Genomic DNA, 15,551 nt, shown 5'->3' on the forward strand with positions numbered 1-15,551 from the left:
AGGAAAAGCAATATTAATCCTAAATTCCCTACTGTTGTACCTGGTGATTAAAATATAAGCATTAAAATAGCTTTTGTTTACTATCTTGACATCAAATATTTCCCCCTTAAACATAATCTAAGTATCTGAGCTGGCCTAGTTGCATGATTTGTAATATATGGATGGGCAAGCCCTACTTGCTTAATTTTAGTCAAACTTCAGTTCTGAATGTGCACTTTTAATTTTGCTGTCGCTTCATATTCCCCAGAGGCTCAGTATTTCATTGCTTTCTGAAGAACACTGTGTCCTAGTTCAAATTTCAGCTAATCTAAGGAGACCCATGATGGCAAACCTGTGGCACGTTTGCCAGAGGTGGCACGCAGAGCCCTCTCTATGAACACATGCGCCAGCACAAGCTTGTCTTCAGGTTTCCAGCGTGCACAAAGACCAACTGGCCAGCGTGCATGCGCATACCGGAAATCAGAAGAGCAGCTGGCCAGTATGCGCATGAGCACCAGCCAGCTGATCTTTGGGTTTCCGGTGCTCCAGTGCATGCATGTGTGCACGAAAAGTTTCGCCATCACTGAGATAGACGTCACTTCTTTTTTTCTAATTACACAGTTTGGTTTAGTAATGTCCTCATAATCTAAAACGTGTTAAAAGCCAAATTGATATATATTTATGTTTCTTTATTCTTTCAGCTGACTACATAGTAATGCAGTTTGGCCGTGTGGCAGAAGATATTTTTACAATGGATTATAATTATCCTATGTGTGCAGTACAAGCCTTTGCTATTGCCCTGTCCAGTTTTGACAGCAAGCTAGCTTGTGAGTGAACATGTTATGCCTAAACTTCACTGCAGCCAAAACCATGTGCCACTGGAAGAAGAAAACATACATTCCACTTTTTCTCTGGTGTCATCAGTGGTCACATATCCTTATGAGGCAGGTAAAATTTGTTTTCTGAAGGACCAACCTTTTTTGATGAAGAGAAAATATTTTGAAAATTCAAGACTTTCAGGAATGTTTTCCCCGCTTATTCTCTATTTTTCTGGAAGTGGCATCAGAGCTCTATAAATAGAAGACTTATCTTAATGTCCTCAGTTCTGTTATAAAGATGCACATAATTGTGGCTTAAGTGAAAACACCATTGGGATCAATGATGTCTTTTTTAAAAACCCATAAAAGCTATCACGGCACAGATCTAGTTTTGGATTTAAGACATATTGGGAGGCTATCAGCATACCTCAAGATTTCATTCACACTTTTAAGGATTTTGTGTCACCCATCTCAAACATAAGACCGTGAGAAAAGTGCAAACTTTTTTCAAGAAAGAAACAAGGTAGCATTTACTCTCAAAGCCAAGACTGAAATTGATTTGTGATAGTGTTTTATGTGGGAAGGAATCTGACAAATTTTTAATCCTGATGGGGAATGGAATGGGGTGGGGGGGAATCGGAAGCACAAATTAATATTGCACAACTCACTTGTACTCCAAGGTGTTATTTTATAGATTGTGTTTTAAGTCTCCCTTTCTGATGTCAGATGTCACTCTTGTTTTTAAGAAGAGAAGTTTGATTATGTGAAGTCATCAGATGGATGGGAGAAATAATGCTGAATCATTATACCAACTAAAAATTGGGAATATTCTAAAAGAAAGGAATAATGTGCTTCAACATGTATGATGTCTCAGGTCCCATATGTGGCATGTTCTGTCCAAGAAAGTTTTCTGTCTTTTACCCTGGAGAACTGCTGCCCTTTGGATAGACATGATTGAACTAAAAGTTGAGGGGCTGACACTGAACAAAGGGTGTACGTATGCTGTAAATTAATTGAATGACATCTAATTCTTTGAATAAATCTGTCTTGATAGAGCTGCCTCTTTTAAGAAATTGTTTTAGAAGATAACTGGAACTAATAGTGAATGGCATCTGCTCTTTTTCTGCCCCAATAGAGGTAATCCTTGACTTACAGCCATTCATCAAGTGACTGTTCAAAGATATGAAGACTTATGACCAGTCCTTGCACTTACGACATTGCAGCATCCCCACAGTCACAGTGATAAAAATGTAGGTGCTTGGCAACTGTATTTATGACAGTTGCATTGTCCCAGAGTCATGCGATTGCCATTTTCAACCTTCCCAGTTGACTTCTGACAAGCAAAATCAAAGCTGGATTTACTTAACAACTGCATGATTCACTGAACAATTGAGGTGATTTGGTTAACAACTACAGCAAGAAAGATCATAAAATAGGACACCAGCTTACTTAGCAATAGAAATTCCAATCCCAATTATGGTTATAAATTGAGGACCACCCGTACTGAAAGTTATATGCAGAGAAAGCTTCCAAAAACAGAAATTAATTGCAATGCCTTCTTGATTTTAAACAGATGGGTTTTATTTTATTTTATTGGTGCCTTGTCCAAAAACAAAGGGACACTTCACCAGGGTACCCCTATTCAAAATAATATTGGTAGCTAAAGAGAATATTACATGGATAGCAATTTATATACCCCCAAATATACTGTCTTCACTACTGCAGAGGCTTCATTAAATTTTGGAGCAGATATGGAGGACCTAATGGAATCACCTGGAGAGATAAAATCAGTAAAGATGAGCTCGTCTCTTCATCTCTTCAGCCAGAAGAAAATTTCTGCTGGATCAAACTATTCCTACTAATAGAGGGAGATGCTTCTATCTGTAGAAGACTTTTTCTGGATATAACTATATATGCATGTTTGTGCCTTTTTACTAACAAATCATTATATTTCAGAACGCAAGCCTTGGCTTATCTCATTTTCTTGGGATTTTTTTTTTTTTGAGACATTAAGTGTGCTAAAAATTTGAAATCAGAATCAGCTTTCAAGGGGATCTGAACATTTAGTATTAGTTTCATGGTTGTTTCCCACAAAATGATATTGAATGTGACTGGTATACATAGAATATATAACAAGACTCAGCAGTGCCAGATTTGAGGGGGGACGTACATTTTTGGTTACATTTTCACTAGATTCTACAAGGGCTGTTGGGTTAATTGTAGCAGGTTTACCTTTCTGTGACTTACTAAGGACAATGTGCATCCAGTGCTGATTACAATTTTGCTGATGCTTACATCAGCACAGAAATGCAGGTGGTTGGTCTGTGAATCTTCTTTTGTTTTAGATAATTAACATTCCTCTTGTAGTAGGTGAACACTTCTATGCAAAATTGCAATCTGTTTGGTACCCTTTGAAATTGCCATTCTCCCAAGTCAAAGAACATTGATGACAAAGATGAAGTGATCACTCTGTCAGTTGGAGAAAAACCTAAAAGAAAGCGAATTCATCTAGCAGCATTTTTTGTATAATAACACACTTTGTGATGAAAAGACATGTAAGTCAGAGAGTTGAGTAGTTACAAATTAGGGAATACATAAACATCCGTCCCCAGATTTTGCAGCAATCTTTTCCTTAGGTATATTAATAAGTCTTCTCAAAATTAGATTTATTTAAACTAAGGCTGCCATTTGGACAACTTATTTGAGGATAAGCCCCCTTGCAGTTAATATCACTTGTTCAGAATACTGTGTTAGAATTGCCCCTTAGGAAGTATATTTACAGCTGTGGCCTCAATTTTTTTGACTTGGTCATAAAAAGTAGTCTTGTCAGTACAAATATATTAGCATATGTTTCACATTTAAATTCTTTGAAATCATACAGACTTCCTCTAGGTAAGATTTAGTCATATTTATCTGAATGGGTCAATTTTAAACCTGATGAAGCCTAGATCTAATTTGTTGTATGATATGAAATTCAGTTGTTTGGCTTACATTCATCCAAGATTGAAAAGGATTCACAAGGAGGAATGCTTGTCTCTAATCTGTTACATTTTTCTCTTGGTGAATCCTTGCAAATTGAGATAAGGAACTTTTAGTGGATAAGATTTCAAGTATTGCTACTTTTGTTGTTGTTGTTGCTTTGATTGGACACTTTTGGAAAGAAAATGGCCTCAATGATCCTACTTACCCATTATTGGTAATGGGTACACTTTCCCTTGAGCCAGTCTCTCTGCAGTGATCTAGATTTTGGGTGGGGGGAGCTGCAATCTTGTGATTGTTAGCTACGTATTTTGTTCTCAGTTTTTATGTTCCTGAAGAAGCATTGAAATGGTGACATCATTTGGGGAGCAGGTTGGATGGTTTTCAGAGAATTGGAAAGTTATTTTGGGACAGGGTAGGAAAGTTTAGCATATTTCATAGAGGTGATCCTAGAGGTGAGTTAAACAATAGTAGAAATAATTTTCTCAGTACACAGATACAGATGTGTGTAGAGCAGCCTACTTACTGTTGTTATTACTTTGGCTAAAAAAATGTCAGAAGCAAGCTCCGCAATCTTTACTTTCTGATTTGTACCTTGAAACAATTTGGATTAATCTTAAAGAAATGCATTTCCTTCCCAAATGATAAGAAAATTCACATTGAGAATGGAAAACTCTCTTCTATACTTTTCAGACTCTCTATGTACTTCATCATGTCAATCATTAGACAATCTTAAAGCAATGCTGATGATGTTTGGGGGGCAAGACAAGCAAGGAGGCAGAGTAGCATAAGGATCTAAAGGGAGAAAAGGACAAAGGATGAAATGAGCATCTCAATTGAGGACACAAACTGCCCTTTTTTTTTTACATGTTTTGTATATGCATGTATGGAATGGATGGAGGTTGTGTTGTGACTTTGTGAAAGTTGTTTGTGACATTCTGACAAAAAACTCAGATTCCTTGGGCCATCTATTTAGGGCAATTAGGAATAAAAGCATGCATGGTATAAAAAGTGGATGGGATGGAAATGGAATGTCCCCACCCACCCCACTACCCCCTGGCAGTTAAGGTCAGGCCACTTCATTGATTGGTCTTAAATTCAGCACAGCAAATACTTCTTTAAGCAACATATGGACTTATATGCAACAAATTTTACCCTGATAGGTTGCAGTGCAGAACATTGACTAATATGATTTTAAAACATTGACTAAATGTTAATGGTATGCAATTCATCAGTCAACTAATGGCTTGGTAGAATATCCATCTGTGACCCACTTGTGAACTTTGAAACTGGATCTTAGTATTCTTAATCAATAAAGGAGAATATTTAATATATATTAATATTTATTACTCTCCTTTATTGAATCTTAGTCATTTTGCAAAGTGAGATATTGGATTAGAAGGACCCTGAATCTGAGCCAGCCAAGTTTGCTTATATTCCCTTAAAAACATTTCTAGAGCTTTCAGAGCAGATTCTTTTTTCTTATCATGAAGTGCATTAGTTGGATGATCACTCCACACAAGACCAAGACAACTAGGGTAGATAATTTTGATTGCTATATACTCCAGAGAATGACTAGAGGTAGACATTTCTGGAAATCATTCTCTATTATGAAAAGCCTCCCATTAATAAAGCTTTATGGGCTTTATGAGTATATGGATTCTGATTGTCCCACCCATGAGCTCTATTAATGAGCCCTCCTCCTATTTGTGAGGCTTTCCATGAAGGTTGGGAAACTAAGAACAATATGTGTAAAAATTCAAAGCAGTTTCTTTATTGCGTGTTCTCCAGGGTGGATAAAAATAGATGATTAAAAAAATAATTAAAAAAAGCAGATATTTTAAAATTTAAATTGGATTTTTCAAAATTTAAATCAGATTGTAGCATGAGGCTGTATATTCTGCAATGTTTACATTTTTTAGCAAACTCATTCAATGAATCCAAACTCTCCAAGCTGAGATAACATGCACTGCATTGATGCATTCACACAATTTCACAGTAATCATGAGATAAATCATAAAACAAAGTTCAGGAATGTTCCTTTATCCCATTGTTTTGCAAATCTATGTACACTACAAACTGTTGATTGTTTGAAGAGAAATGCATCTGTACCACCAGGTTCTAAGTGTGAGGAAGAAGGACAAGCAGTAAAAATGAAAGTGAAACCTTCTAAGCAGCTTATAAATATAATATTAAAGAGCACCTATCATTTCAGATCCATCATGTCAGTGCCTGTTAGCGGGCATCCACTCATCTTCTGTCTGCCATGCCCCTCACCTTGTTGTCTCACTGCCGCATCACCAGCCATCCTATTAAAGTGAATGGGACTGTTGGAGAGTCAATAACGGGTCAAAGTAACAGCCTCTGCGGGACAGAAATGATAGTTGCTCTTTAAAAATTATGATTTAAATCAAGTTGATTTAAATCAAGCCTTTTTACTACTGATTTAAATTGTGATTTAAATCGACTTGGTTTAAATCAAATCCACCCTAATGTTCTCCCATAGACAAAATCTTGTTGCATCAAAGCAGACTCTGCATAACTATCTGATAAATGCTGAGAAAAAATTGGGGAGGATTCCTCCTGTGTAATTTCTGCATAGCAAAGATTCAAGGTTGATGCTTCTCTTTACTTCTCCCTCTTGTAACTCAGCACCAGATTCCACCACAATTAAGGTGGTTCCATCTGCTACAATGTACTAGAAGTTGTGATGTCTAAAAATATCTATGTATATCTTTATAAAAGTTCTGAAATAAAAACACCTAAATAGTCCCAATACAATAATGTCCATATTGTATTCAGCAATCAAAATAATGGTTTCTGTTTGAAGTGTAGTACCTTCTTAGGTAGAAAACATCAATGTTGATTACTTTCCCAATATTTTGCTTCACTTCATGAAAAGGCTACATTTTCATCCTCATCAAAAGTCTTTGAGAAATTCCCAAGTCGAGGTCAGTAACCAAATTTGACCTGAGGTTTTGGAAGTCTAGTGAAAAATACTGTGGGATATCAGTAATATTTTGAAAAACTTCTTTAATGTCAATAGGGAAAACAGAGTTAAGCAAGAAGACACAGATATTTTTGGATGCTCAGAATTTACCTACATGAATGTGTAAATATTTCTACCTGGTTTTGTAATTTTATTTTCCTTGGCACTAACTTTAGGAATTCAAGGAGTTTCTATAAGTGTTTCAGTTTTTGCCTACTTTTATTACTGAAAAATGAGAAATGAAATGGATGTTTGCTCCATAATGTTAGAAGCGCTTTTGTTAAGGAATTAGGTTTAGTCACAGCAAAAAGCAGAGTGCAGTAAATAAAACATACAATGTAATTTCACCTCTTCTCCACACTGTTCAAACTCTGCCAAAGTTCCATATATTATGTAGAACTGGAATAAAGCACATCAAGAAAGTTAGCCAGAAATGCTCGATACTTTTTGAGTCAGGATAATTTGTTATCTTTGCTTAGCTCTCTTTGTAGACATATAATATTCCAACTGCAGAAATACCAAGGTGTTTGTGTAAATGTCAGGATATGAAAGATTAAGAAGGCGTAGCGCTGCAGTACCATCAGAATGAAAATGAAAAGCAAATAAATTAAAACCAGCTTGTAAAACACATGAGAAATTATATTTCATTTCCCCTTTCTTATAGCGTTCTAATAATTATTGTTTAATAAAGTTTATGCTGCAACTTGTTCATACCTTTTTCTTGAACCCTGAGACTGCCATTCTAGCCACAGAGAAAAACCTAAAGAATACTCTTCGTATTCTTAGTTCCGAGAAAATATTCATACAACTGCATTGGCACTCTAGTTCTGCTTTGACAGGTAGATCTATCCCAAAGAACAAGATAGTATGTCTTGTTCCAAATACCGTTTCCAAAGAAAAAAGTCAAAGTTCAGATTGGTACTTACCAAAAGAAATATTCCCAATACACTTCTCTGCTTGTTTTTTAAGTGGTAAGCCTCTCTAGTGCAACGTGGTTTAAACCTCAACAGAAGCCAGAGATTTGGTTTAAACATCACTTAAAACCCAAAGTGAACAAAAGATATCATGGTTTAGTGCTATTAATTGACTCCAGTGCTGTAGGACCTGGCATGCCAGGGAAGATCCTAGTCAATTAACATACCCTTAATGTCAGCTGAACTTCTGCTCAAAGCACTCATATTTCGAAACTAAAGATAGCTGATGCCATTTTTTTTCCTTACAACATTTCTCTTTATTATTTTTGTTTTTCTTTTAAAGGATTTTTTTTTTAAAAGTCTCTTTTTTAATATTTTCATTTCAGACTTGGCTTTAGTGTAAAGCTTATTTTATGTATGTATGTATGTGTGTATGTATGTATATGTATGTATGTGTGTATGTACACACATATATAATACACATACATACATATATAATGTATATACACAGTATATGCGTATGTATGTATATATTCTTTTCCATTTTTTGTTTTTGTTTTGTTTTACTTAATAAGAAAAATTGTGATAACTGATCACATTCCTTATGTTAGGAAATATGAAAAAATCCCATTCTCTTGGGCAAATTATGGCAGCTCCATGGAATGCAAGTTTATTCCTTTTTCTTTCTCTCTCCCCCTCTCTTATTCTAATCTCTCCTTCAGTTTCTCTTGGGTTTCACTTTCCACAATCCTCATTAGACAAGGCATTGGCTGTTCTGGAAAATGAGAGGTGGCGTTTACATGTGTAGGTGTACATATAGATATTATCCTTTAATTGGAGTTATTAATTGAGAAAAACCCATTGCAGCTACTCTTATTGGTTAATCATTGCATCCACTTTATTATTTTTAACACATACATTATCCTGTAAAGCTAACAACACAAGCTATGTGCCTCTGTGTATATCTCTGACACAAGGTTTTCCTCTATTCTATTCTACTGCTTTCCAGATTTTGGCATAGAGACTTTGTTATTCACAAATAGTTGGGTTAAAGGCATTTTGAGAATTGTAGTTCAACATATTTGGGTGAGGTTCATCTTGGCTGTTATAAATTCACCCAGAACAATTTTCCTAGTTATACAACATTTTCCTTCTTATGACATTTTCTAAAAATGTTAATGCAGTTCTTCACTGGAGGGATATTTGCCCTGATTTTTAATCGAGCCAAAATCAAACTTTGTATATGTCAATGTTAACATCATGTTAGGAATAAAATGGGTTCATGTAAAATAACATGATCTCTGACCATTTTGAGTGGGTCTGATTTGGTTTGGAATCTAACATTACATAGAGGACCACAGAATGTTATCCCTGAATTATAGTATATTTCAAAAGTAACATGAACATTCCTTGTAATGTCCTTGTTTGGCATTGTAGCTGCTTTTCTGTTTAGACTTTCATTGATTTGTCCCCCCAAAAAGGAAAAAAATCAAGCACTGTTTGCTTTGAAACCCATTACTAGTGCATCAACAACTATCTATCATTGTTAAATATCTCCTGGTACTTTGCATATATTGTATACATGAAGAGCAAAGTATGATTCAGTGTACAAGTGGCTTGCAGATACTATAGCACCTGATGGAAACACTTTAAAGCAGTTGCATCAGAGGTGGGTTGCTGCGGGTTCAGTTCCCGACGCATGCACAGAAGTGTTGCACATGCAAGTGTACAAGCGAACCAGTAGTAAACCAATTAGCAACCCACCACTGAGTTGCATCATTTTCTGGGCTCATCCCACTGTCTCTCATAACCAGTGCACAAAACTAGAAAAGACATGTTGAAATGGTACAAATGCACCAGATTATGTTTGCCCTGTTACATAGCTCAAATATCTATATTTTGGATCTAAGCGGTTAAGACACCCGCTAGACACCAGGAGACTTGAGTTCTAGTCTTGCCTTAGGCATGAAAAGCCAGCTGGCTGACTTTGGGCCAGTCACTCTTTCTCAGCCCAGCTCACCTGACAGGGTGCTGTGAGGAAAATAGGAGGAGGAAGGAATAGTTGTATGTTCACTGCCTTGATTTATTTAACAAGCTCTACTTGTTACATAGTTTTTGAGCTGTTTGTTTTATTAAGTGGATTCCTTATCGTATGGGGGCTTCAACTGATAAAACATAAAAAGAGAGCTTGGATAACAATTTGGTATTACCGTCTTTTAAGTATGAAATTTTGGGAGGTCATGACCTTCAGATGTAGCCTATAGCACAGATGGCTAGACTCCCGTAAAATTTCCTTGAGACTAATTGTTAAAAGCTGCATCTAGTGAAGAGTAGGTTGAAGCAGTTATTCTTTTATTCTGCCATCCTTTATCTCTTATCTCTCCTCCCAATATATTACTTTCACTCTTGCTAGAAAGCTGCTAGAAGAGGACAAAATCACCACGATCTTCGTGAATCATGATCTCTCACATACGTGGCCAATTTGTATATAGGGATTTTTAAAATAAGGACTAGGATCAAATGTTGCCCATTCTGGTATATAAATCCATGAAATGGTCAAGATATAGTAGCAGATTAATAAGGGAGGTTTTCAGTTGTCACATAAACTGGAAATTATTACAAATTCCTACAGAATTTTCAAAGTGCCCTTAGGAAACAAAATTCTGCCCTCAAAATTTGCAGAAGAAATCAACAAACTTACTTTGAAGGACGTCCCATTTTCTCTCAATTCTGGTTCTCCTCTTTCCATTCTCATGCACTTATTCATTGTATATCTAGTTATCAATGAAGAACTGCACTTCCTTTAGACTGTTAGCTTTCCATTCTGTCTTTTCTCCAGGGGCTCCTTTGGGTGTGATGCTCCCTCCCTCCCCCAGTTTTTCTCATAACAATACCTCTGTAAGGTGGATGAGGTTGAGAGGGCCAAGTGGCCCTTGTAGCTGAGTACCTGAAAAAGTCTTGAATCCATATCTCGCCAACTGATATCTAACAATGTAAAACCACAACATTATGTTATGTAACTAATTAAGGCAAAAGTAATGGGAGAAGCAAGGTAAATTAACAGCTTTGGCCAATTGACTATTATGTGTAATATAAAGTTGGCCATTCGCTTGGTGCCTGAGTTCTAAGGAATAAATCATTGTCTAGCACATTGGCAAAGAACAGCATAGGGAAACTTATGAAAAATCCAAACTTTTTTTTTATACATGGTAACATGTAACAGGAAGAACAAATTAAAAATGTAGTTTTCCTGGGCTATTGTATTAATGTTTTACAAACCAAGGGAAAGCACATGAAGTACTTCCCCCCCACCCCCCACCAAAAAAAGGTGCTTCAAAATTGTAATTTCAGCAGATGCTGCCCGACTCTGTTTATGGAGCTTAATTTAAGAAGGCTGTCATCCTACTACTCTTATTTTCAAAGAATGATTTCTTGGTCTTACATCAGAAGAGACATGTCTTTGATTTCCCCGTGCAAAAAGGAAAAAGAGAAACCAATTATCTACCAGCAACGTAAAGCCTTCCTTAAATAGTTTTTAGCTGGGAAAAAAGAGATGAGAATAAGTTGTTCCTATTCTGTTAATGTGGAAAGATTTTGTTTTATTTTCTGGACAAAGGTCCCAGTTTTATCCTGTGCCACAATCACTAGTCTGTAAAAAGTTTCAGGTGCTGGCAAGACAGCAACAAAGAGGTAGAGTTTTCTCTTTCTTTCTTTTTTATCATCTAGTGATTGTCAGTTTTGTATTCCTGATCTTAATAGTATTTATTAAGTATTATAATGGGAGAATGAGCCACATTTAATACAGCAAAACTCATTTCTAAGCAGGCATGCAAGAGAAACTGATCCCTTTGCTTCTTTTAGATGGAGCTGTTGTTCTTTTCTTTTTTTCCCCTCCTCTGTTGATGTTAACTCTGGGCCACTGAAATGTGTCTGTCATTCCCAGATTTGGGCTGTGTAAGTTTTTCAACCCCTCGTGAGAATATAATGAAACCATATCAAAGAAAGCATGATTTGGATGTCTTGTTTGATTGGACCTAAAGAATGATGATTGTTTTGTGGCTTGAGAATACATGCAATTAGTCAGCCAGAGAAACAAGTGTATATGTTTTTAACTACATGGTGTGCTTTGCAAGGCATTCAACAACCATGTCCTACCCTCGAATTCTGGAACATTGACAGTGTGCCACAAGCACTGAATAAGCCAGCTGCCTTTTCTGTTTTGTGTATTTTTTCCCCCAGGCTAACTAAAACCTACTGTAATTCAGGAGAATTTAGAATAGAAAAACAGGGCAAGAAGAATGAGCTGTCCCCTTCATTAGCACTATAGCCTTATTGGCATATATACCTTTGATTCCCATTCCAAGCATTCCAAACCCTGCCTTTGCTGCATTTAGTTTTATAATTTAGGCTGATTGGAAGGTTGGCCATGGAAAAATCTTTCAAATTTAGACTTCACAAATGAAGTACCAATTTAAAAATATTTCTTTTTCAAGGACTGGCTGTAGATTTGAAAAAGTATTATCAGGACAAAAGACCTCGGGAAATATCTCTGTTGGCATTTAAGCTCTAAACCAGACTTTGACACTCTAATGTCCTCTGCATGGTCTGGTTTGTAACTCCCAGTATTAGAATGAATAAAAGTCCCATCTGTTTTATACCCAGCACCATCTTTCAAGTTCCAAATTTCCCATGGCAGGGGTGAACACTGCCAAGTTCACCAGCCATCTAAAAATACTGGCTGTTCCCTTTCAAAGGAAAGAGTTTGTAACAAGGACATTTGGGGTATTAACCAAGGTCAGTCAGAATGCCTGGGCCCTTGCTTTCGCATTTCTCATTCCAGGCTTCCCTTTAGATTGTTGGCCTACAATTCTTTTCGAAGAGATTTTGAGAAAACTGGCAAGAGCATTTCCACATTTTCTCAACCATTATCAAAATTTGGAGGTTCCTGGGAAAAGTTATAGCTAGACTCTCCTCCTCTCTCAGTGCTCACATCACCCCTTCAAAATTCAGTAAGATTTGGAGCATCATATATTTTTTTTGTGCCTCATTATCAGATGCCATCTGTAGAGGACACACCTGTACGACCCTCAAGAAGTTGCATCATTATGGTTAGCTGTTGTTCTTTGGCTTGAAAAATGGCAAGCAATGAACAGGTAGATCAGGGATGTCAAACTTGCAACGTCATGGCGACGTCACATGATATCACGACTGTTTTCCCCTTCGGTAAACCAGGCGTGGGTGTGGCCGGTGTGTGACGCATCCAGCCCGTGGGCCGTGAGTTTGACAGCCCTGAGATAGATTATAAATCCTAATTATGACTGAGGCAAAGGCTGCCTAGCCAAAAGTCTGATATTCAGTTACTCTGAAGGGTCCATCCCATCATAAACTTAAATGGTTGGTGAAATATAGAAAATATATTGCTAGTAGGCTGCAGACAAATGTGTAGCTTTGAAGGCAGAATATTTAGATTTGTCTCCTCAAAAATATGTATATGCATATATATATATATTTTAAATGTAAACTGGCTTCTCAGTTGTACAAAGCAGAACCTGGAGTGCAAATGAACAAAAATTGCTAGCAATGCTTTCTCTCATGCTAACTCATTCTAATTCATCACTGTGCCTTTCTTAAAAAAATAAATAAAACCAATGATCATTCTAATAGATTTTGACCACGTTCCTGTCTCAAGTTGTTTTAAATGGTGTTTGAGTTAAGGAGGGAGGGATATGGGGGTCTAAGAACAATTAGGAGTAAGAACAAATATTTAAGCAGTTGTATTTTTGCTTAAAGCTTAGAATGTGTTATGTCAATTTGCACAAGACTGTCTTGTCCTGTTGAAGCAGTCAGGCACTCTTTCGTTTGTTTCAAACTCTAGAATTTTAGAAAAATCTGAGAAAACGTGGTTTATGATGCCGATTTTTAAAAAAAATACTTTGGTATTTCTGAAGCAAATGTATTTATTTATGTGTATAACTAATTTGGTATTTTCACATAATTTACATTGTGTATGTTGTAGAGATTACAGTATATATGTCAATACAGAAAATCTGTGCAGAAAAAATTAAAACTTGAATTTGTTTCAAAGGATGGTGGTATTTTTTCAGAACAGCCATATTCATCACTTTCTATTTGTCTTTGTTCTTTAGAACGTAAATTAAAATTACTTACTTTTGTAACAAAAACTGTCTCAACTGTAATCTTGGCATTTCCTGTTTCTATTGGGGATTCTGACAAATGCCAACCTCCTTTATTTGAGTTTTTGCTGTTCAATCCAACTGAATTATATAAAATATTTATCTGTGAAATCTTGCCTGTCATTCGTTTAAAGCATGAAATGGGAAAATGTTACACTGCAGCCATTAGAAAAATGGAAACTGATTCTATTTATACCCAGATACACAAAAAATGTGCCGGGGTGTTTTCTTAAGGTTTATCCCCATAAATAAAAACATCATGCTTAGAAGAATAATACATTACAACCTTTCTACTACAAGTAGTCCTCAACTTACAACAGTTTGTTTAGTGATCATTCGAAGTTAAAACGGCACTTAAAAAAGTGACTCATGACTGTTTTTCACACTTATGACCATTGCAGCGTCCCCATGGTCATGTGATCAACATCCAGACAATTGGCAACTGATTCGTATTTATGACTATTGCCGTGTTCTGGGGTCCTGTGATCACCTTTTGTAGTCTTTTGACAAGCAAAGGCAACGGGGAAGCCAAATTCACTTAACAACCATGTTACCAGCTTAACAACTGCAGTGTTCATTTAACAACTATGGCAAGATAAGTTGTAAAATGGGATAAAACTCAATAAATATCTCACTTAACAAGAGAAACATTGGGCTCAATTGTGACTGTAAGTCGAGGATTACCTGTACTATTTTTATTATTGTTTCAGAGGTGGGTTGAAGGCATGAAATTATGCTGAATGGGAGGACTTCACAAAATCAGCATTTCTTAAAGTTTTCAGTAATTAATCTCTTTATAACTCAAGTAGCAACTGATCAGACACAAAGCTGTTGACAGCCCTTCCCAATCTGATGCTGTTTATGTGTTGGGATTATAGTTTCCACCATGTCTAACCAATAGCTATGCTAGCTGGGAATTTAAAATATCATTCCAACACACTGGGAGACACCAGGTTGTAAGGAAGGGTGAAGTCATTGTAAAACATTTATCAGTGATCATAAAGAACTTCTACCTACAAAAACGCAGTACATTCTTCCAACAAGTAAGTTCGCCTTTCCTTTCTAGCTGAATGCTACCAGAAAGAGAAGAAACGACAAAAACCGAAGGCAATTTCCTTACGCTTCCCAACAGTGCAATGACATATAATTTATGAAAGCTTCAATCCAAATATTACCCCTGAAATTAGTTACAGTGGCTCTACATGAATGTCCATTCAGAAATAAGTCCACCTCCACTATCCATTTCAATGGAATTTCTTCCCAAGTAGCTAGCTAAGATTGCAGGTGATATATAATTACCTGGAGCAAATCCATTCAATTTGATGAGACTTATTTTGCCTAATATTGCTTGGCTCAATCTTCCCATTCTTACTTGAAAACAAAGAAAGAGATTTATGATGGACAAAGCAGACATATGGAGTATTTGCTGCTCGATGAGCTTGATAATTTGCCTGAAGGTGTTTCATAACCCGGCTAGGTAACATCATCAGTGCACTGAAATGTTGGCAAGCAAACAATCAAGCTCAGAGAGCACCAAGGACTCCACAGTTGAACCCTGAGCTATAAATATTCTATTCTAAAGCAGATATAGTACGACCCTTCTTCCTACTAACCTTTGAAGTCAAACTTGCATAAAGTCAAACTTGCATAAAATGATACATTTAAATACTAATTATAA

General features: G+C 36.4%; 1 protein-coding gene across 1 annotated transcript in view; it reads left to right on the plus strand.

Moving 5' to 3' along the window:
- The window catches only part of TUB (TUB bipartite transcription factor), a 69,777-nt gene extending 67,914 nt beyond the window's left edge, over positions 1-1,863 (plus strand). Inside the window, exon 12 of the mRNA XM_032209546.1 lies at positions 681-1,863. Coding sequence (XP_032065437.1) covers positions 681-814 — 134 coding nt within the window. The 3' untranslated portion in view covers positions 815-1,863. The remainder of the gene's footprint in view (positions 1-680) is intronic.
- The last annotated feature ends 13,688 nt before the right edge of the window (positions 1,864-15,551 follow it).

This window comes from Thamnophis elegans, chromosome 1 (genome assembly GCF_009769535.1).
Source record: "Thamnophis elegans isolate rThaEle1 chromosome 1, rThaEle1.pri, whole genome shotgun sequence".
Classification (NCBI taxonomy): domain Eukaryota; kingdom Metazoa; phylum Chordata; class Lepidosauria; order Squamata; family Colubridae; genus Thamnophis; species Thamnophis elegans.